The sequence below is a fragment of the Channa argus genome, chromosome 2, assembly GCF_033026475.1.
Source record: "Channa argus isolate prfri chromosome 2, Channa argus male v1.0, whole genome shotgun sequence".
Taxonomy (NCBI): Eukaryota; Metazoa; Chordata; class Actinopteri; order Anabantiformes; family Channidae; genus Channa; species Channa argus.
In genome coordinates this window covers 31,335,813-31,359,736 of record NC_090198.1, presented here as the reverse complement: position 1 = coordinate 31,359,736, position 23,924 = coordinate 31,335,813, and the positions used below count along the sequence as shown (strand labels likewise).

General features: G+C 40.4%; 1 protein-coding gene across 9 annotated transcripts in view; it reads right to left on the bottom strand.

Annotated features, from left to right (window-relative positions):
• plekhg4 (pleckstrin homology domain containing, family G (with RhoGef domain) member 4) overlaps positions 1-23,552 on the bottom strand; it is a 47,287-nt gene extending 23,735 nt beyond the window's left edge. For 6 of the 9 annotated variants that reach the window (XR_010912127.1, XR_010912125.1, XR_010912126.1 and 3 more), the window contains exons 1-8: positions 8,524-8,649; positions 8,227-8,424; positions 4,215-6,936; positions 3,337-3,498; positions 2,901-3,024; positions 2,732-2,825; positions 957-1,040; positions 755-871 (exon numbers count right to left, since the gene is read on the bottom strand). Coding sequence is in view for 3 of the 9 variants with exons in the window: in XM_067492276.1 (XP_067348377.1) it covers positions 755-871; positions 957-1,040; positions 2,732-2,825; positions 2,901-3,024; positions 3,337-3,498; positions 4,215-6,936; positions 8,227-8,424; positions 8,524-8,634 (3,612 nt within the window). In the remaining 6 variants the exon portion in view is untranslated. Of the gene's footprint in view, positions 1-754; positions 872-956; positions 1,041-2,731; positions 2,826-2,900; positions 3,025-3,336; positions 3,499-4,214; positions 6,937-8,226; positions 8,425-8,523; positions 8,650-23,419 lie in introns of those variants that run through there. The other 3 variants (XR_010912129.1, XR_010912130.1, XR_010912131.1) reach the window with 3 other exon arrangements.
• Positions 23,553-23,924: the final 372 nt, after the last annotated feature.

The following is a 23,924-nucleotide window of genomic DNA, read 5'->3' as shown; positions in this document are numbered from 1 at the left end:
CACATAACCGAAAACATTTTTTATAGATGGGATGTTAAATTTTAATCTGATTTTATCAGACTACCGAGGGTAAGTACCAGTTTGTTGCCTGCATAAATTTAAAACAAAGTTTAAATAGAAGAATGTTAAACTTCTTTTTATTATAATACATTTTTAAGCAATATTTATGAAAATAGCATGATAAACATCGTCTCTAACAACTGACAGGTTTGGCAGGAATATATGTTGTATATTTCACCAGCATAAACAATCTGTTGGAACATCTGGAACATCCCAGAGCTCTTTAATTGAGGTCCCCAGAGAAAAATACAGGAGAAGTAAAATTTGTAATATAAATACATCTTAATGTTCCCTTTGTTTTACTTGACCCTTGGAACATGGAATTTACCAACCAAAAGGTGCTGCATGAGAAATAAATACCCAAAATATTTTTGTGTGTGCATCTAAAACCTCTATTATCCTCTTGCCACCGTGTATAAAAAAATCTCTAGTGGAAACACTGCTAGTAATATAATTTATATTACTATAAAACCACAAAATATCTGATTGGAATGAAACTGTCAGCTCAAAAATAAAAACAAAAAAACATTTCTACTGATACAAAAACAATGGAAGGTAAAATAAATTTTCTTTCTGTTGTTGAAAATCCAAAGAGAAGATTTATCCTGTAGGATATATCTGAGGACAGGACAGGTGGGGCGACCGTACCACTCACACCTGGGAATCCAATCAGAGTGTGTCACTTTGCACTAACCGATCTGAAGCAGATCCAGCTGTTCTGACTGAAGTTGAAGGTTCCTCCGAGCTCTACAGGAAGCTGATGAACCTCCACGTGTTTCTGCACAGACTTCAGAGAGCTCAACACCTCCACCTGCACTTGCAGACAGACACCCACACACAGTGTTAATGAACAAGAAGTGCTCTACCTGTCCGATGAGTCTGTAATAAGATGTTACCTGTGCAGGTTTGTCCAGAGGTAAAGACGTGTCCTTGCTATTAACCAGCAGCAAGATAGTGTGTATGGAGCCTGGTGTGTCTTCCTGCATGGATGCACACACACACAAACACACATAAGCAGAGAGAGCATCAACCATGAACATCTAGTTTTGAAATTAAGATCAGGTGTAACACAACAAGGGAATCTCACCTGTCACTCTCAATGGTGTGAGGTTAAAAACTAACTGAGTAAAAAAAAAACTAACTTACTGAGCCTGTACAGTTTATTTTTATCCAACCAAGAATATTTAGCATGTTATTTGGCTATTTGGTACATTTTGCCTAGAAAGCAACCATTAATATCTCCACATCCACCTGAACCCTGGATTTAACGACAGGTAAAACTGAGCAGGCCAGAATGAGATCTGGAAAATGCAACTTGTGCATTTTCGGTCTGAACTGAAACTATTTTTTTATGACGTGATTTGATGCAACTGACATAAAGCAAAGCAAACGGTTAACAGATCAACATGCTCAATTAAAAACACAGAATGGGGGGTCATGAAGAGTGATCTTTGATTATTATCAGTTTATGATGTGTGTCTAAAATTTGTTGTTGTGTCCTAAGTGAAATAAACTTCAATGGTCACATCAGAAATTAGATAGACTGTCTCTCTATTTTAGGACACTTCTGTTACTTTTTTTTTTTTTTTTGGGTCCTTTCGGTTTATCCCGTGAGTTCAGGGTCGCCACAGCGGATCATTGTCTGCATGTTGATTTGGCACAGTTTTTATGCCAGATGCCCTTCCACAACCCTCCCCAATTTTTACCGGGCTTGGACACAGCCGGGGATGGGAATGGGCTGTTAGGAATTCTGTGTCTTGCCCAGAGACACAGCCGGGACCGGGGATTGTAGGGGTCTCAACATTAATGTGTTAAATGAAAACCCAACTTCCTTTTAAACCCATTATTTATTTGATGTTGATAACAACATTTTGCCTCAGCTGTGCAGATCCCGGCAGTGTGAGTGACCCTGAGTTGGAATTCTGACCAATTTATTTGTGCTCTAAGAGTGAACTGAGTGGTTTAAAAAAGGAGGTTATAAGGTTATAAGCAGTGGATCACAAATCCCACCTAAGGTAAGAAACTCGGCTTGTCAATTCTTTTACTGATGTGCCTGATATGTCACAAAACTTAAACTAAAGTGAGCAAGTTCTGATGGAGTCTATTAACAGCTTCCACACTAAAATTGCCTCCCTCCCTCTACCAGCTGTAACAGGAAATCACATCAAATGGAATGGAAAAAAAGATCAGCGAGTGATTAAATTCTATAATAATTTTAAACCTTACCCAATTATTAATATCTGGACTATTTTTATCTACCATCAGTGCCATGTCTCTATTACTATCCCCATAAGAGTAATGAAACTTTAAAATTGTCACTTTACATACACAAATTCTGAGTAGATCAAACCTAAATATGACTATTTAGTACTAACTATTGACAGTCTGCAATTAAATATCTTAATTGATTGAGAGCCCTAAACACAACCTGTCTGAAAATGTACCTGCACAGTGAGTGAGTGTGCATCATATTCATCATTCAGTTATAGATCACTTCAGTAAATCTGCTGTTTGATGCTCTAAACGTTACCTGAAGTTGAACTGGATGTTGCTCTGCTACAGGTCACAGAACAGAGTGTAACAGCAGCTCATGGCTTCCCCCTCTACTTATCAAGAGTAACTCTAGTCCATACTACAACATGTTCAGTTCTGCAGAAAATTCTACACTCACCTGCAGAGACCTGAGGGCAGAGAACAGGGTGGGGACAGGAGCAGCTCTGCGGGCATCCACCAGCACCATCAGCCCCAATGTTCGTACTTCCTCCCTGTTGCACACAAATAGGTCAGAGGGAGAACACCTGCATGGTTACCCGAGACACCACTGGGGGGCGGGGGTGTACCTGAGAGTGGAGATATAGTAGAGTAGGAGGCCAAGCAGCTCTGCACTGTCACAGTCAGGGTCAGACCAGATGGAACTGCTGGTGCAGACTGTCAGCAGAGCTCGTCCACTTCTGTCTCTGGTTCCTGAAGGAGACATAGGAATATGATACATTCAATGACACCACAACATTGGGAAAGCACAGTAAGCCTCATATTTATTTGACTGTTTAGTGGTGAAACTGATTCTGTTCTTTTGTTTTTCTGCTGATTTTCAAACTAATAAATCTGTCTGATCATATCACTGATGTGAACACAAAGGACCAAGCTGTTGGCCTAGACCTTTATTTTACAGTTATGTCTAATGCATCAGTTTCTTGTCAGGAACTAACAGAAGGCTCCTCCCCAACCTTTTTGCAGGTATGTTTGTGTTAAACATAAGGTTTAAGTTTTTCTCACCAGGTAGACAGACTGCTCCAGAGCTCAGCAGCACACTGTAGAAACTGGATTGGGAGAGATGGGCTGGGACTGTGGGAGCAGCGGACTGGTAGAGCTGTGGAGAGGCTGCTGGTGGTTCTGGTTCAGGTTTAGTGGGACCAGTATACAGCTTGGGGCTGAGGCCTGTAGATGAAAACACACTGAGGCACCTGCACCACGTTTATACATTTACAGTTATGGTACGAGGACTAAAACCAGCTTCTGAAGAACTGACAACAAGAGTTGATGTTCTCATCATTTAAGTCTATCTGTCTTTGTGGGAACTCAAACTGGTCCTGATAAAGATAACACATTTGGACACACAAATCTGTGCTGAATTTAATAGTCTTTGGATTATTATTTAATTAATAGATAACAAGTAAATCTTAATGACATCCTGTAATTTGATGCAGGTGCATTAGATATGAGCTTAACACCGCCGTTAAATATATATAAAAAGAAGTGTGTGGAGCATGTGGCTTTTTTTAGTGATGTACATTCAACCCCTGCTGGTTTGTAAAATAAAGTGAAAAATAAAGGCAGATCCCACCACCTTTACATTCACCTGACCAGTTCAGGTTACAGAGCGGTGAGTTCCTGGTCTTCTAACTACTTGATCTTGATTAGTTCACCCATTAACCCGGTCACCTTTGTTGTGGGTTAGAAAAGAAACTGAAGTTGTTTTTACTGAGGAAGAAGGAAGAAGGAGGTGATGTCAAGGAAGAGGAGGGTAAAATCAACCACTTAGTGGAGGAATGGGAGGCAGAGGTGGTGAGACATGAAGAGACAAAGAGGTGGATGATTTGTGGGATGATAAGCAGGAGGAAAAAGGAATAAGGAGGACAAAGTAGTTTCTGTACCTTTAGAGTGAAGCTCTGCAGTTCTTCCTGCACCAACCTCCTCCTCCTCTTCCTCTTTGTCATCGTCTTTCTTCTCCTCTTGGTTTTTCCGTCCATTTTCTGATTTCTCAGGTTCAGCCCCGACTGAGGCTGGATCCATGTCTGGGCAGAACACACTCAATGTGCTGGACTCATCAGACTCCTCCGAATTAGTTTGCAGTGTGCCATTTTCAGAATAAGAGGTCTTAGAGTGTATGATTTGTGTTTTTCCAGAGTAAAAGTCCCCACTGTGTCTTTCTAGAATATTATTTTCTACAGAGTCCACAGAGTTTGTTTGTGGATTACTGGACTCTATACTGTTTTCAGAATACAAGTCATCAAAGTGTTTGTTTTGTGCGTTTATGTCAGAACAAAAGCCATCAGAATCTCTTTCTAGTGTGTTGCATTCACAATAAGATTCATCAAATGGACTCTGTAGTTTATTGGACTGTTCAGATTCTGGTTGTTCCCTACTTTCTTCAGAATATGATTCCTCAGATTGTCTTTCTAGTGTATTATTTTCCACAGAGTGTGGTAGTAGTATAATGGACACTCTAGACTCTGGTTGTTGTGCACCGGTTTCAAAATAGGAGCCCTCAGAGTATGTTTGCAGAATTTTGGACTCACCAGATTCTGATTGTTGTCCATTGTTTTCAGAACAAGAGTCCTCAAAGGGTTTGTTTTTTATGCTTTCAAAAGAGGATTCATCAGAGTGTTTGTTTTGTGTGTTGATTTCAGAACAAGAGCCCCCAGAATCTCTTTCTAGTGTGTTGTATTCACAATAAGATTCATTAAATTGTGGTTGTAATTTATTGGACTGTTCAGACTCTGGTTGTTGCCTTTCTAAATCCTTGTGGACTCTGGTTGTCGAATAAGAGTCCTCAGAGTGTCTTTCTAGCCTGTTACTTTTTGAATATGAGTCCACAGAATGTCTTTTTAGAGTATTATTTTTTGAATAAGAGTCCTCAGAGTATATTTGTAGTATGTTGTTTTCAGCATAAACATTCTCAGAGAATGTATGTGGTTTATTGGCCTCTTCAGATTCGATTTGTTGCCCATTGTCTTCAGGATAAGACTCCTTGGAGTGTATTTGTAGTCCGTTTTCAGAATAAGAGTCCTGAGAATGTGTTTTAAGCTTATTGGAGTCTCTGAAATCTAACTGTTGTCCATTGTCTTTAGAATTAGAGCATATAGGGACTGTTACAAGCATATTTTTGTCATAACAAAAGTCCTCAGAGTGTGTCTGTAATATGATATTTTCAGAGTATAAGTCATTTTTCTCAACATGCATTTCTCCACCTCTTCTCTCATTCTCGTCTTGCTTTCCTGTTGTGTCTTTCATCACATCATCCTCCTCCCTTCTTTCCTGACTCTGCAGCAATATTATAAACTGAACCTCCTCCTGTACCTCCAACTCCTCTGCTTCATCTTCCTTAAACCCATCAAACTCGTCTTCTCCAGCTTTCTCTGACTCTTCACTTTCATCCTCCAATTCTTCATCAATGTGTGTGTGCTGCAGTAAATTTTCATCCCTTCTACACTTAGTCTCTTCCAACTGTTCCACCTCCTGCTGCTGCATTTCCTTTTTTTCATTTTCCACAACCTCATCAATTGACCCTGCTATGTTTAGCTTTCTTTCCTGGCTCCTATTTAGCGCTGCGTCTTCCCTTTCTTCCTCTTTCTCCCCCTGTTTTACTACCTCCACCAAAATCTTTTCTTTGCAGTTTTCCGATTCAGTGTTTAGACTCCTGGATAAATCAGTACCTCGTATTTGCTTCTGTAACCTCTGCTGCTCCATGTAACTGCTGGGGACTCCCAAAGCTTCATGCGGAGTAGAGGAGGAGATGGGGGTGAGGATGACAGGACTACATGAATCCTCAATGAGGGTGGAGCAAAGCCTGGTATAGGAACTGACCTCCACAAAAGGCCCAGCAGCAGAGCGTGCATTGATGGTTGGAAATGTGTTTGCTGCAGCAGAGTGTGTCTTGGTGATTGAGGGTGCTGCAGTAGAGTGTGTGTTGGTGTGTGGAGGTGTGTGTGTTGTGGTGCTGGTCCTGGCTCGGTGCTGCTGGCTGATTGACTGAGTTAAGGAGCCTTTCTGTGGGGAGAAGCGAGGTAGCGGAAGCTCTGTCAGCTCCACATACTCCCCCTCCGAATCTTCGCCGTCACTGCTTGCTGGTGAATGGTTGGTTTTCACAGAAGAAGGGATTTGCTTTGTGTCCTGTCTTGAGGCATCTGTTTTACTACAAAGGTCATGTGATGTGTTAATTACATCAGAGTTCTGGGGGCAGCTGATAAACTGTGGATAGACTAGGTCCTCCCAGGGTACCCTGAAGACATCTCCATTGGCTGATAAGAGGCAGCGGTCCAGCCTGGATGCTCCTCGCTGTTCCCTCTCTGTGTTAACAGAGTCCAGCCATGCCATGGTAAAGAGGGATTGCAGGGCTATCTTTGACACCTCCTGCTGCTCCACATGACGGCTGCCAGCCGACAAGCTGCACAGGAGCAGGCGGGGGCGGGAGGTAACACTACCGCTGCAGGAGGCACTGTGAGACTGAGGAGGAGGAGGAGCAGCAGAAGAAACAAGCAGGTAGAAGTCACCTGGATGGAGGAGGCACTGGTCTAGTGCACAGAGCTGAACAACTACCTTCTCGTGGAGACACAGAGGCCAGCCTTCATGACGGAACAAACCAGAGTACTGCAGCTGAGGAGAGGAGAGGGGAAGAGAAAATTAATTTTCATATTCAGAAATTTTTCAGTAAACTTCACATTTACCTGTGCACTAATAACTTGGTTAGGATCAAATCTGGCCACAGTAACTTGATAGGAGTTAAAAGTGATTTTAGTTAGTTTTCTACCTGATTGTGTTGGTTAGATTAAGTCGCAATGGCTGTGATGTATCTTCCTGTTCTACCAGTCATTTTAGAAACTGTTAAATATTAGCACCATTAACTAAAGACATTAATTTAAATTGATTTAGCACAATATTACAGTTAACCTGAGAGGTTAATGACCTAGAGCAATGTTAGAACCTGAATATGTCATGTGTGTAAAGGAGGACTCCTGTTTCTCTGACACCTCTAGTCACGGCTGTTGGTGCTACTTTTTTGGTTTGATCCAATTAACTATGAAAGAACCAAACAAACTGTGTCTCTGGAATGTTGTCCAAACCTGGACATTTTTATTCATTCAATCACATCAGCAGGCCAACAGCTACTGAACAGTGTGTCCTTTGTCTGACTATGGGCAAGGGCGATGCTTGGCAGCAGCCAGGTGAATGATGATCCCACAGTCACCTTTACAAAACATGACACATCAGCCAATCATGCATGGTGTTCAATAGGCAAGAACAGACATGAGCAGAGGTGGTGGTCTATTTGATTCATCAGTGAGAATGCTGACTCACAATGTCTCTCAAACACAGTGATAATCTCTTAAAGGGTTTTTTGTTTGTTATTGTATCCTCCACCATCTGACATCATATTTGACTGCACAGAACAAATCCAAAACAAACACAATATACAGAGCAAAGGACAGAAACTTGCTGAGCTGACTGAGTGAACTCAGGAGTCAGCTCAGGATCTGCTGGCAGTGTATGTTCTCAACCTGGTCCCCCACATACACAGCACTGACATTGTTCTCTGTTAGAATCTATGGATGGGACGTAGTTTCTACCAATGAGACCTAGCCCCCACAAGATATCAGTTTGTGAGTGTGTGATTGTGAGCACAGACAGGTGAATGAAAACCAGCAGAAAGCGCTTTGGCTAGGTTAGAGAAGTGCTATATATGTGCAGACCATTTACCATTCACAGACAGGAGAAAGACTGAACTGACACGACACAGCCTCTACATACACGGCTCAGGCTCTGGGGATATAGCCTTTATTGACGGGAAATACTCTTTACAGACACCATATAACCTACACAGATGAGATGTTGCCTCCATACATGTAGCCTGGAGTGTAACCCTTACAGACAGAATGTGATACTCACACAGGTATCTTGCTGGAGGTTCTGTAAAAATTGCTTTGCAGGCAGCAGGAAGTGAAGCAGGTAGTGGAGTCCGTCTCCTCGGTAGCAGCTCTCCACCACATTGAGGACCTGGCAGAGGACAGTCGAAGACGTGGCCTGAAACGGAGGATAGAGGGCTGACAGTGTGTTTTGGATGCACCGGTCCAAAGATTCAGAGTCCTGAATGAAAAAGAATTCAGAGAGGCCAGGGTTACTTGTGAAATAATTACATTGAAATATATTTGAGTTGTGAAAGCATGTGTGACAAAGCTGAGATACCTCCGTGTTAGGTATTACAAGTGTGAAAAGCCAAACCAGAACAAACACCTGAGAACGTGTGTGTTTACAGGACATCCTGCTGCTGTTGCTAAAACCACCACACCTCTTCATTACATTCCTCTCACACAATAAAAAGTCAGAGATCTGAGTCATATCAGTTCTTAAAAACATGTCTTCTGTGTCTGAAACACATCAAACCTCAGCTGACTCAGATGTGAAAATGTAGGGCAGACTGACCCATCAGTGTTCCCAGCATGACTGGTCCCTTACACCAGCCACAGCAGCCTCACTGGCATTTTTAATCTCCACATTTAGGTCCATGTGATCTCCTTTATTGTCCCCAGTCAGCTGTCATTGCCTCTACGAACTCTGCTCTCATACACAGCAAACACGCCTCTCATCAGCATGTGTTTGTTCTGTGCTCTCAGTCAAAAACAAGTTCAACATTTTTTGGCTAACCGCTAAGGGTGCGCCCTGCAGGCCCTGGAACAGTGGGTGGGAGGCCCCGTTTGCTCCAGGGCTGTAACTGGATGCACTGGTCTAAGGACAGTCGAGACTGGTCATATAAAAATATCAGCCTGCACATGGTGACTGGCTCCAGACAGCTCTCTGTTTCGCGAGTGTGTGTGATGACATACATTTAAGTGCAAACTTTCTGTTTTACCCTTCTTCTCTCTGTACAGATACAGTACCATTGCTTGACCTGGAAGTTTTTGTCCATAAGTTTTTATTTCTGCTCTGAGGAGCAGTGATCATTAACACAAGATCATGCTTTAGAAGGCTTTTTACTTGAGAGACACCAGTTTATTATATATCTGAGAATTACTGGACACTGGAGCTGATCAGACTAATCTGAAACCATGTCACCACAACTGAAGTAAAGAAAGACAAATAAGTGAGCCAGCTATTTGTCAGTTACCAGACTTGCACGTTTTTTTTTTTTTTCAGGCTCACCATCTGAATAACAGCTGTGTATTTACTATTTTCAAATCTGATATCACCAAGGACATGAGGAGGGTCTAATGTCTTTCATTTAAATAACACAATTTATCTGTCAATCAACGTATTTCCATTCAGTTACATGAGTCTGAATGTTCCTGTGCTGTAGAAAAACCGTTTAATGCTCTACATTTACATTAGCTGTTACAATCTGCTGCTGGTGAAAATGAGTTGTTTTAACCAGAAAAGGGCCAAAGTAAGAAGTTAGCTCAGAGCTGTAAATGTGCAGACATGAGAAACTAGATATTATGGTATGTTTATATTTTATTAATTTGAAAATATATGTGCATTTTATTTAGAAATGCCTGCCTTAAATTTACATATTGAATGATGATTCAAAAGGTGCAGAAACAGAAATGAAAACATGTTTTAGCAGCAGTTTGTGTTGGAGCTGTCTGAGTGACCTCTAAAATCCCAGACCAACAAATTTAGTGCGGCTGACTCCATGACAGGTGACTAACTCATCAGTTAACATTCAGCCTGTAAAGTACTTTAGAGTGGCTCTGTGCTGTTCCAGTAACGTGTGTTGAGCTGAATATTCTGGATGAGACTCCAATGGGATTCACACACAACAACTGGCAGCTAAATGTAGAGCTGAGGCCAATATTAGCAGCAGGATATCCGATGGCACTGTGGTGGTGGGGTGGGTCTGCTGAAAGGCCGGTGAGCAACAGACATCAAGTTCAAACTGGTGACGTAAACAAAGCAGAGTGGCTAACACCCAAACAAACCAGGGTATACTTCAGTGTGAATATGAAATTTAAAAAAAACGATTTTGGAGAACAAATGTAAACACTAAGGCTGTCTGAAACCACCCCTTCACTCATTCACTACTCTCTATATAAATGTACACTAAGTAGCTCACTCAACATTGAGCAATTAACTGAGACTTGTGTCATCACGAACAGCCGTTTGAGCCATATGACTAATTATCTGATCGCTTGCACTGCATTGCAGGATTTATAGCAGAAATTGTACATATACACTACTTTTTTAATTTCACTGTGGAAGTTTTGCTGCACTATATAGTGGATACATTTACACACTCAACATTCAGACACTATATTTGGCACTATGTTAAACACAGCCTAAAATTGGGCAGCACTGTACGGATGTACAGGAATCAAAAGTACTAAATTAATCCTATGACAGTTTTGACAAGTTGCAGATTTAACAAACATCCAGCAACCAGTTGTACTGAGCAGCTGTGTGCACCTTGCTGCGTATGTTTTATGAGTCTGTGGTAACCAGCTCCATCATCTTTGGAGATGGCAGACAGTAACAGACTGGGACAAACTAATAAACAGGGCTGGTTCTGGGGGAGGAGCTGGACCCTCTGTATGTTGTGGCTGAGAGAAGAATGTTGTCCAAACTCTTCTGAATCCTGGACAATCCCTCAGAACCCACTCCACTGCTTGTTGCACAGAGGAGCTCGATCACAGGGAAGCCACAGGAGATCCTTTCTCCCAGTGGCGATTAAACCGTTAAACTCATCCCTCTTCTTTAAAAAGGAGGGGGTGTAAATGGTGAAAATGCACAATTAGTATCGTTTTTATTTCATTTTTTATTTCAATTTCACTTATCTTTTCCCCTCTAGCTGGGTTTCTTCTTACTTTACTGATCTGTAGTTTGTATTTTTTTTGTTGTCTTGGTTTAAGTTTTTTTCCCCCCTTTATTTTCTACTTTCACATGGAGAGTAGCTGTAACAAGGCAACACAATTTCCCTATGGAATCAATAAAGTTTGAATTTTGAATCTTAAATTAGCCAAGTCAGTGAGGTAAACAGGAACATAAACAAACAGGGCCTAAACCTGTTGGTTCTTCATAAGACATGTTCTGGCAACAGGTCCACAATCTTACCTCCTCAGGAGCAGGTTTGATCAAGAGTAGTAATTGAGTAAATCACTTTTTGCTTCCATCTCTCAACTTTTTACTGATTATTTGGTTTTTAAGAAAAAACATTTTGAAAAAGGACAGGAGTTTGAAACTACATACAAACATATATCAAAACAGAATAGTCAGGTTTATACAGAAAGATGTGATGCTCATCAGTACAGTGAGGAAGGATTTAGGTCTTTTTGAAGATAATTAACAAGAAGTAAATTCATTGTTGATTTGATTGTTTGAAACTTCCAGACTTTTTGATTTGTGGCTGGAAATGACATTGAAATCCAGCTCTCTGAAGGAAAGCAAACTGTGGCAACACAAGAGGCTGCAAAACTAGTTTATACAGCAAATGTGAGGATAATAAAATTAAGACTGCAGCTTTGCCTGGATCTGAGAGGATGAGGACAGGGGAGAAGGGGGGACATCAAAACAGGCTGACTGAGGTTCCCATGGGAGACCGAGGGGCCACCCACTCTGAGTCCCTGCTGAATAATAACTTCATTATCACTGACATACAATACACCAGTTATAAAACACATTTTTTAAGACCTTTATTCAGCTTCAAGGTTTCCCTGTAGCTCCCTCTATTTATTCAGAATGCAAACGAGACAAAGCTTTACTTTCCACATCATTGACAAAACAAACTGCTAATTATATGGAAGTCAAAGGTCAGGGGTCAGGTCCTTCTTCCGGTAAGTCTTCAGACAGAGCAGAGAAAAGAAAAACCCACACTCTACATTAATGTAAACTTTATCCAAGCTGAGAATATTCATCTTTATGTGTTTATCAGGAAATGGCAAAAAAATCTAGTGTTAACATATAATCCTGACTAATATAAAGCATAGAAACACTGTAAACAAACCTGAGCTTCTATTATTGGCCTGGGGTAAAAACTACACATAATCATGTTGTGTTATTCAGTGTAGGTTACTGCATGAACAAGGACAGGTGAGACCAGAAAGACTTGATCAAGGCTAAATAGGCGAGGGCTTTTCTCCACTGAGATACAGTAATGCCTCGTTATGTAAGAGATACTGTGCTATGAGGGATCCTGAGACAAAACAAAGAGTATTGTTGTGTGTAAATTGACAACTCAGACACCCGGTCTGTCTCCTGTCAAAAAAAGAAATCAGGAGTTTTTAGTCACTTTAATTCATGATGTCTCGTTCATCTTCTGACCGGCAACCTGTGCTTTCTGTGACTATACCTGATTCTTTGATAAAAGAAAGCCTAAGGACATAAGAACTGTTTGAGAGAAATTAACCACGACTACATTAGAGTACAAAACTAATAATACCAAATAAATACTAACAAAAGTTAAAGTACACTTTGAGCAGATGGTCTAATTAAGATTAGTATATAAGATATTATTTAAATATAATTTTTCATGCATTAATCTGATCACCACTTCCATATTACAGCTGGTAAAGATGGAGATGCTTTCAATGACCTTACACATTATCGGTTACAATATGTTCTGAGTCTAATAATTTAATTAATTATAATTATTAATTATAAAAGGGAAAAAAATATACAAGATTGTGTTGGGTTACTTGCATGTTTTGAAGATGAAGGCCATAACATGACATTGTGGCTTAGTCCCCAAAGTAAACAACAGAAGCTGGTGGTGTGTCACTGTGGATAGTGTGGAGGTCATGGTACAGAAAGGGTTCTTGTTTAATTTCCCAGATGGAGCCTTTAAAATAAACTAATCCAATCTCTCAGGTTAGGCTGGTTTAATAAATAGTCAGTGGCAGACTCTCTCAGTCCCTGGAGGGCCATGATTCATCCATCCAACTGTTCAGTCAACTGCTGATGGAAAAACCAGTTCCTGTTGGGTGTGGAGAATGAGGGTGTAGCAAATAACAGGGTCACTGTGAGGTTCCCTGAAGACAGGACGCTACAGCCCAATAGATATATAATATTCTGTATCTCTCACACACAAACACAAAAATGTCAGTGTTCAGCATGTCCTACAATCAAGAAATAAACGCCCATTGTAGTCCCTTTTTCCCTACAATTTAGTACTAACCCTCTGATTAGTAAAACCATTAGTAAAACCATTTTAGTTAAGTTTCTCTCTCTCTCTCTCTCTCTCTCTCTCTCTCTCTCTCTATCTCTCTATCTATCTAGCTTTACCAGAACCACAGCAAGAACTCTGTGGTACCACAGCTGAAGACATTAGCATCTCACAGGGGGTCTTCATCGGGGAATATTTCAAGTATTACTTCTCGTGTCCCTGTTTGAAGGGATGCTAGAAAAGAAGGGGTAGGTTCCAGTTCCCGATGGCAAACCTCGTCGGCCATATCAAAGCTGTTCACATGTTTAAACAACCAGAGCATAAAGAGGGGTCGTGGTTCCTAAAAGCTGAGGTCACAACCTTTTTAGTCACCAATCAGAATGACTCTGTTGGGGAAGGACCCATAGGGGACATGACCTTCACCCCCCACAAGTGAACAGTGACAGATGAGGCCAGCTGCTGTTCAGATAGAAAAGTACAGACTTCAGAAGAATAAGTTTGGACTGTAGAGATTTAAACATCTTAAAGCTCATCAGGATTTGATCTGTTATGAATAAAGAATGTTAGTTTGGGGTCTATAATTATGACCTGATGAACAAAACATCTGTAAACCTATAGTGGTGCAAACAGAATGAACTATAAATCAGCTCCAGCAGGACAGTTGGAACCTCCACCGGTTATACATGGTCCCAACCCTGTTCACAAACAAGGAGCTGTTGGTTTTAGCACTTTTAGACACTGAAATGAGAAGCTTAAACACTGAGCTACAGCACACTTTTCTCTCTAAAATGGGGCTAAACTACAAGCGTGATTCCACCTTCAGACTGTGTTCAGACAAATGCTTACAGGGACGACAGTTCCATTGACACTGTGCTTAGATCAGTGATGATACTCCGGTGGCATGTATAGTTATTGAAGGCAGAGCTCAGAGTTGGCATGAAGAGCTGTTGGAATAAACCTGGTAAGTTGTCATTGATGTAAAAACACCAGCAGATCCCCAGTGATGTATATTTTGAGCTATACAGGTTCATCACCTGAAATATCATGATCCAGCACTTCCACCAGTCTCCACCACCAGAAATTAAATGGATCCAGTGGAAACAGAATCAAAGCGTTCACAACAGCAACTCAGCAATAAAACACTGCAGTAAGGCTTACTACAGAATAGTGTTTTCTGTACAAATTTAAAAGTCTGTGCAGACCGAATACCTGAATTTACCATGTAAATTTACTGCCTCAGGCGCAGTCCCGTATCCCTTCTTCAAATAATGGACTAGATATTCATTTACTATTCTGTATACAGTCCTCACATGTGCATTTTGTGAAGTTTTCAGCAGTCCAATAGTCACTCATCACTGACAGCCAAAAACAGCACACACACGGCTCAAAGCTTCACCTCATAAAGTTAATCTGTTCTCGTTGATTGCAGATGGGAGTTAAAACCACTTACCTCTCTTCTATGTTGCAGAGATGGGCTGACCACTGATGGTCCGCCCTGTTTAAGAAACTCAACTGAAGTTCAGTAGTTCGAACACTTTGCTTTATATATTGTGACAAAGCTCAGGTGTCTGTGAAACAACAGGGTAAAAGGCTGTTTTTATACATAGTCAAAGCAACACAAGAGGAAACGAGATGAGGACAGTGTGATACAGACCAATTGCCAGGACATTCCAAAGTCTGTTTAATTGCTAATTGTGTGCACAATTCATGTTTTTTAAGCAGGGAGATCCACTGCATTAAACCAAGCGGTCCCTTTGCCACACAGTAAAGGAGATCTAAAAGAGACAAGTATTACGCACTGTATGGTCTGTCAGGTATGCATGTTGGATATTTGGACTATATCACAAACACAAATGAATGCATATTTTGGACACTACGGACATATTCCGGACACTCTACGAGCTATGATTCATATTTTAGTCAGCATCATGCAGCCCTGCTAATCACCTTATGAATCCGCTGTTTTCACTATCACTGACTATACCAACACCACTCACTATGTTCTTTGGTTAACCTGACTGATAAATGAAGAGTTAAAATAAAATACTGGATGTGATTACCATTTATTTAAACACACACACACTTGGCTTTTGTAAAAATAAAATGAAGCAAAAGAACAACTCTAGAAGCTGAGAGCCTCCTGACTTTATTTGATCATAAATAGTCCCACTACAGCTTAATTTCAGAGGCTGAAGAAAAATGTAGACAAACTCCAGCTTGACTGAGACACTGTTTCACATGGCACTTATATTATCTGATGACCTGTGCTGAATTGTGGCTGTAGCTCACAGAGGAATTTCAATTTTACAGATGAAACACAGAGAACCTTTTTTAATAACTACACATCAGATGATGTCTCATGTGAAAATGATGTTTCATACCAAAATCAATTTTAAATTTCTTAATTATGATAAATTTGTTGTCATTCACAGAGCAGTTTCCTCTTCTTCCTTTACTTGCCGTTACCTGCTGCAGCTTGTCTGAAGACAGAAAGACAGACTCCCTACAGGGATCAAGGTTTCACCTGTCTGATCTTATCGGACTCCGTGACTGACAAGCAGGAATGAGTTCTGAAAGATGGAGAGTGTGTACGCCTATGCTGAAAGTCCCCACAGTACACTGACCACAGGAAAATGCAAGGTGTGAGAGGAGGCAGCATAAAAGGCTATGAGGATTCCACAGACAACTGAAGACGAAACTGGTATGTTACAGATACACAGCTGTATTTGTCTTTTAGTTTTTCACAGATGAGAGAGGTATAAGCTTTCCTGTCTGGGAGATGAACTGTGGATGTTTCGTTTGTCTTGTTAACTTTCCTGGTACACAGCTTCCTCCCTAACTGATCAGATTAAAGCATCGTCCAATAAAGTTTCTGTCTTTGCGCACAGTTTGTAATAGCAATATTTTTGGACAGTTTGGACAAATGTCAGAGGAGAAAACTAGAGAGAGAGAGAGAGAGAGAGAGAGAGAGAGAGAGAGAGAGAGAGAGAGAGAGAGAGAGAGAGAGAGAGAGAGAGATTTTAAACAGTTTAATGTGAACATCTTGTGTCTGCAGAAAGCAGCTCTGTATGGGCCTCTGTGCAAATCAAACTCTCCTACGCCCAATTTTCACACTGCCTGTTCTTTGTTTCTACCTCCTCTGGTGTGTTTTCATAGGAGTTCACACCTTCACGAAAGCGGGTAGCAGCTGGGGCTGGAGGGGTGGATAGGGTGAGGGTATCCATCCATCCCACACAAAACACACACCTCTCAGAATGAGGGAAAGACAAAGATGTCCAAACATCAGCGGCGGTTTTGAAGCGGGCTACAAAGTGCTAAGACTGATAGTGCAAAGCGATGACCTTGACATGGTGAGAGTTTCTAAAACAGCAGATTAGATTTGAACGTTTTCAGATTTGACAAGCTGCCAGAGTCCGAGTGACTTTAGTGCTGCTCAATAAGCTGAGACCAGCTGTGCAGAGCAGATCAAGACACAAAAAGCCTGACTGCAAGGTCCCTAAACTGACGGCTGTTAAAAAAAATAAAGAAGCAATTCTCTGTCCTTCTGAGACCTAGTTTGCTGTTACCAAATCTCCAACACCTGAGAGGCTCATTGCACATGCAGGAACACTCAAGGGGGGGGATCATGATCAAAAGAGACAAGAATGGAGATGGCAGCCTGGGTGGAAGCCTTTTTTCCAAGAAAAGAGCTGAAACAGCTCATCCTCAGGTTCAAACTAACAAGATGAAACTGAAGGAGCTAGTGTTTGAGCTTAGCCCTGATCACATCTTCACCTTCATAAATACGCTTCAGCAGTTCATTGTATAACAGCGGGAGTCTATCATTTCTCTTCACAACAACCCTAAACACTGGTGTCTGGTGCCTCCCTGGATTTTTTGCAGCAGAAAAACTTAATTCCCAAAATGTGCTGCTAAACCACTGCTGAAGACCATCATGAACAGAGAAATTCAAAGATCACAGTTGTACTTTCAATGTTGGGCTTTTGGTTTCCCTGAATTCTGAAGAATTAATGTTAAGTCTCACCAGACAACAACAACACAGTGTCAGACAGCAGCAACAGTGACTTAAGTATTAACACTGCTCTGACTAGTTAATATAGTACAGAACAAGAAGCAATGTTTAGTCTGCAGTACACCTTAAGTAAGAAGTTCTAGAAGCACGAATACACCAATCCAGCAGACCCATTGAATGATTTTATTTCATTTTATTTCTTTTTATTTCATTTCAATTCAATATAATTAATTTCATATGAGTACCAATTGACATCCAAATCACCTCGAGGCACTTTTCATAATAAACTAAAAATTACACAGATTTATAGAAAATAAATCCAACACATCCCTGCTAATGCTGCTGAGAGAATCGACCTAGGAACACTTAGTGCTTATATTTCTAAAGTAGTTTACCTCACTGAGTGAAACTAATTAAGCAAAGCAGAATGAGGCCAGATAGGTCATCACACTGAAAGATGACTGATGAAGAAAATGTATTTACTGTGCATCAGTCACATGATAATAAGGTCAGGGTCAGCCCAAATACCAATCCAGTGTTCAGACTGGTGTGTCAGAGCAGATTGTGTGATTAAATTTTGTATTGGATCAAGTCCCCAAACATCAGCTCTTTGTTGAATGGGTAGTTCAGAATCTTTCAATTTCAGCAAAAATGTCGAAAAAACTAAACAAGGTTCCTTTCCTCGGTTACCATGTACTGCAGGAATATTATTTTACTGTGATAAATACAGGAGTGACTGATACCCAACATCACGCTGCTGCTCAAAAACATCTGAAACTTGTAACCTGAAATCCCTGATGTCAACATAAACAGAAACCAGCTTAAAAATACGAAGCCTACCTAAATTTATTGATCAAGTAACAATCTATGTTCAGACCGCACCAGCGTTAGAGTAAATGTTCTGCACTTATATAGCACTTTTCTACCTATTGGCACTCAAACTGCTTTAAACTACTTCTCATTCACCCATTCGCACTAACAATGACACGCACACTCACACACCGATGGGGGAGCTGCTATGCTGCTCTGCTATGCAGAGAGCCAACACTCTCCGGGAGCAACTAAGTTGGGGTCTTGCTCAAGGACACTTCGACATGTGACCAGAGGAGCCGGGGATTGAACCAACAACTGCGAGATTGGTGGACAACTGCTCTGCCTTCCTGCGCCACAGTCGCCCTGTTAGAGGGGTTCAAGGCGTCGTGTTTCAGGCAGAATTATTCTCTAAATCTCTAGAAACATTGGTTCATTGTGCTGCCATGTCTGAAATCCATGACCAAGACTTTGTAGTTACCCTGGGATTGTCCTGTCCCAGCAACACAGGACTCAACACCAGGGACAATGGAAACTTCCTGGCATTGACAGGTCCAGAAAGTAAAAGCATTTCTGGGTGAGTTGTAGCAGGCAGGTGCAAAGGCTGAGCTCCTTTCCCTGACATCTGACCCAAGACAGAGCTTGAAAACAGCTTCCATAAGGACATCATGTGATGCCGAGTGGGTTAGTGTGTTAAATGTAATGCAGATGAGTAGCTTCACCGAGCCAAGGCACCCAGGACACTGAAAACTACTTTGCTGTGGAGTCAACACCAGATAAGTGAAAACTAGAAACATTAAACCAATTACTGCTACTTATAAGAAATGTGTGCAAAATATTTCTGACTTTAAATTAGGATTTCAGGGTTTTAAACTGTTTTTTTTACTAGTAATAACAAAACAAAAATTTATTTAACTATCTGCATTTAGTTTTTTTACTCCTGCGTTGAGCGTAACCATATCACAGCTTCCATCCATCAAAAGTCCATTAACTGAACATTCCTGCAGCTTTTCATGAGTCCCCCTCCCTCTGTCTTTTTGCCCAGCAGCCCCTTAACAAGTCTAAACATCTCTGATTTACAGTTTGAGAGGAAGAGCCTGAACATGTCTTACTTCCATCTCCTCTGCTCTTATCTTTGTCTCTCAGTTAAAACACAGAGTGCTACGCTGCCAGGCATCAGTTAGTTTGAATTAAATTATACACAGATAAAGGCTTTTTAATTCAACCACTACTTCTGGCCATGTGCAACACAAAGAAGCAATTCTTCCACCAGCTGCTGTAGCAGTTTGGAAAATATTTTGAGTTGCTTCTTCATCTCAAGGGCACATGGAAACTTAAGGGAGGTCATTTCAGGTTGCATTTTGATATTGACATAATTGAGGAGTTGTTTACAGTCTGGATGGCAGACAGGTTGGAATCAGTAACACTACCTCCAAGTGGGCATTAAAACTGAAATCAGAAACCTGTTAAAAAAAAACTTTAAGCATGGAGGTAGTGCTAAAGGCACAGATGATAAAATAAGTTTTCCATACACTGCAACACAACAACAAATGTTTTATCATCTGTCCACATGATAAGGAACACAGTAGAAATAAACCATGAATGTTACAATCTAACTAACCAGGACTTTGCTTGTGTATGCACTAGATTAGCCAACACAGCACAGTGTATTGCTGGATTATGTGCTGTGTTGTAGCAAAAGTCGAAACATTCTTTCAACTTTTTTGCAGATGATTTTGCAGATGATATAGCTGGAGCAACTAAGAGTTTTTTTCGGATGCAGATCTGATGTAAAAAGGATGCTACTGTAATAAACTTTCAGTGGAACTACAGAACAATGTAGCTCAGTTTGTATCTACAATAACTACAGTTGTTAATGGAAGTTAAGGGAAAATAACTTCCATTAATAGAAACTGGAAGTTGAAACCACAAGATGTTGCATGATTACAACCCAGGCATAAAATACACAGAAATATGTGTCTGTTTTCTGATGTGTTATATGTTGCCCATAAAATGCTATGTGGAATTGTTAAAATTATTCACACAGAAGTTCGGATTCACACCACTAGCAGAAAAAGACCCTGCTATGAGGTACAAGCAAAAAAACACCAGCAAAGACCTTCCAGAAATCTTGATACAAAAACAAGATTTTATTAGTAGGGCGGCTGTAGCTCAGATGGTAAAGAGGTCAAAGTGTCCTTGGGCAAGACACTGGACCCCAAGTTGCTCCCGGTGAGCACGTTGCATGCCAAGCACTGCCATCTGTGTGGGATTGTGTGTGTGAATGGGTAAATGAGAAGCAACAGTGCAAAGCACATTGGATAAAGGTGTTATAAAAGTAGCCATTTACTAAGATTTTGTCCAATTCTGCATAGAACAATCCTCCAATCACACAAGGACAGGGTTGTAGGTCACTGAAGACGTCTGCTACAAAAAAACTGGTCAGCAATGGTAGTCATACATCAGGAACATCAGGGTGCAACATCACACTGAGTCGCAAGTCACTTACAACAAATGCCAGGACACTTGACATCAGAATGAGTAAAAACAGACACAACAACCAAGGTTTAACCCCAAGCAGCTTGTATATTACCATGTCTAAACAAAGCTGACAACAAAACCTCAGAGACCTGAGTGATGCACAGTTTCGCAGAAAGTCAATCAGATACTAAGAAACTATTCTGAAATGTAGATTGACTGAGTCATCAACAGTAGCAAAAAAATAAATATATCAAATATGTCACGGTATCAGAGTCATTAACTATCTACTGCTTTTCTGTTATATTTAAACATAAACATGTTCAGCTTTTGGGCTCTTGTTCAGATATAGTAAGCTTATTCTAATTATTAATAGGGCTTTAATAAACAACTATGTACATAATACCATGCAATTATTATCACTAAATCTACTAATTTTCTGATACACAACAATTGTTCCAAAGTGCTTTAGAGAACAAATAGGGAAACAGGAAACAAGAAAAGAATGAGAACAGAGTTTTGTCTATAAAATGTCTGAAAAATGAAAAATGAAAAAATAAGTCCTTTCGGCTTATCCCATGAATTTAGGGTCGCCACAGCGGATCATTGTTCAGATGTTGTTTTGGCAGTTTTTACTGGTTGTTTCATGCAAAAAACTCAAGATACTTAATTTACCATTTCATCACATCTCAAACAGGAACCAGCCTAATGGGCTCAAAATGATTATCTCATTACATCTCTACAGATAATTGTAACTGACTGCACAACAAAGCTCATATTGGACATAAAACAAAAACTGTAAAACTAGATAAAACATGAACATTGTGTCGTCTCTAATGATTTTTCTCCTGATTCTCCAACATGCCTGAGCGGGTTTTTTCAACCTCAGTATCATGTCACCTTTATATGAAACAACACACCCAGTACCTGAGTATGTACAATCACACACAGTATCCATGGCAACAACAGCTATGAGAGATGATACACATTGAAGTGGTGATACATAAGCAACAGCCACAGGTATTCTGTCTTCTTAGTTGCCAACACAATATAGTACAACAATTTAGCCTGGTGCAATGTACATGGTTTATATATGGTTTGCTCTGACTTTTCACACTCACTGTAGCATCTTCTGGTCACAGTGTGATATTTTCACATAAATCTGGACATAACCTGAATTTAAGGATTTACAAACAATATGCAGTGACATGAAACTGAACTATTTCTAGATTAGAAATCAAATTATCTTTTAAAAACACAGGAATCCCCGGATGGTTCATACACCTACAACTAAATCCATAAAATGCTAAAACTGAATTGTTTTCTGTATATATAGCCTCACGATGGTTAAGGGAAAATAAACAATAAATAATGAAGCACGGGATTCCTGTGACATTGCACAGAAAATGTTAAAATATTTATTTACAATTAATCCATCCATGTTCTAGATCACAGGTTACTTCCCTGCTTGGATGAGGAGTCATTTGTGGTCCATGTGGATTCACACCTGTATTATGTAACTTCAAGCTGTAGACACAAACCATCCTTTATTATTGTTCACTGATTTATAAAACTATGCAGAGCTACATAAAAGCTTTGCTACATCTGATGGACACAGTCAGGTGAATTCATTTGTATTTCACCTTCAATTTCAGGTCAGTGTTTAGTTTTAAATCCTGAGACTAAAACCTGTTTGACTGCAATGGTTTGTGATGCTCCACTTAATCTTTTCTTTCAATTTGTGAAGCAGAAATGTTTTTTTATTTCCTTTAGAGATGAAGGCCTTTCTGGAAAAATGAACACATTCTCCATCTTGCCTTCAAACTGTGATCACCCAATGAATGAAAAAATGAAAAGAAGCACTGCATGCTGCAAATTCATTGTTAGTAATAGTTCAGCTCTGCACCAGTGATCCAGTTCTCAGTCAGGTCATGTTAATCAGATAAGCTCACTGCTTAAAAGCTGGTAGGTAAACTGTTACTGTTAGCTAAACAGGACATTTCCCAGTCACAGTCACTATAAATGAGAAACGCAAAAATACAAGGTATTTAACCTGATGAACAATGGCCACATGAAACCTGAATCCACTACCGTAGTCCAAACCAGATTCTGTTTCTGAGTTAATCCAGGCCAAATTTATAGGTCTGACAGACCACAGCAGCATTGAAACATGTATCTATGTCCAGCCTAATAGAGGACGATGTGCATTGTCAAATACAGAAGTGAAATCTTACTCAGGTTTAAATCCACAAGTTTCTTTACAATTTGAAACAGTCTGTTGTTACAGCTTACTGTTTAAAGAAAAAACAGCAATGACAGACATAAACAAACTGCTACACATAGACTTCAAATGTCTTTGTTTACCATTTAGGTTAAAATTTAAATGTTTACATCAGTCTGGAGAAAAGTTTGCATTAATCTTAGTAAACACTGAAAAGCTGGAGATTCAGACTGACTGGCTTTATTTATACACACACACACACACACACACACCCACACACACAGACACACACCCCCCTCAGGACAAATGTTTGAAGAACACACCTTGGAGGAAACCCTACACTTCTGCTGCTTCCCCCACGCTCACCCTCCAACATACACATACACATAGACTACATGTGCAACAGTAGGAGCCTCAGTATGTGTGTGTCTATATATATATTATTGTGTGTTTGTGTTGGTGATCTTACCATAGTGTGTGTGGTGTGTTGGCAGCAGCTGTATATTCCACTTAGAGACCATTTCAACTACCTTTGTTGATCTGCCTCCGTGCTTTGCGAGTGTCCCATCAGATCTGATTCTGCCCTAACTCATGGTCCAGCTTCCCACAAATTAAGCCCCACCCACAAGTTGTCAATCCCTCCCCCTCACATCACCCCTATGTCTCTCTCTGCTGGCGGCATGTTGTCTTACAGCAGCTTGATTCATGTTGGAGCAGATCACAGTAAGTACCCCTTTGACACATAGTTTAACTTAAAGAGGAACACAAAGAGTAACTTTCCTTATAAGCATTATTCTGAGAAGAAAACACAGCAGACACTAGTTGAAATAACCTCCAAAGGATTTGTGCATTAGTGTAATAACCCTTAAATATACATCCTTAAAGTGCAAACATTACAACAGATGAAGAGGAATTCCTACAGAATTTAGGAAGGAAAGTGGCCTGCTGTTAAGGTCTTTTAACAGTCGCTTCAG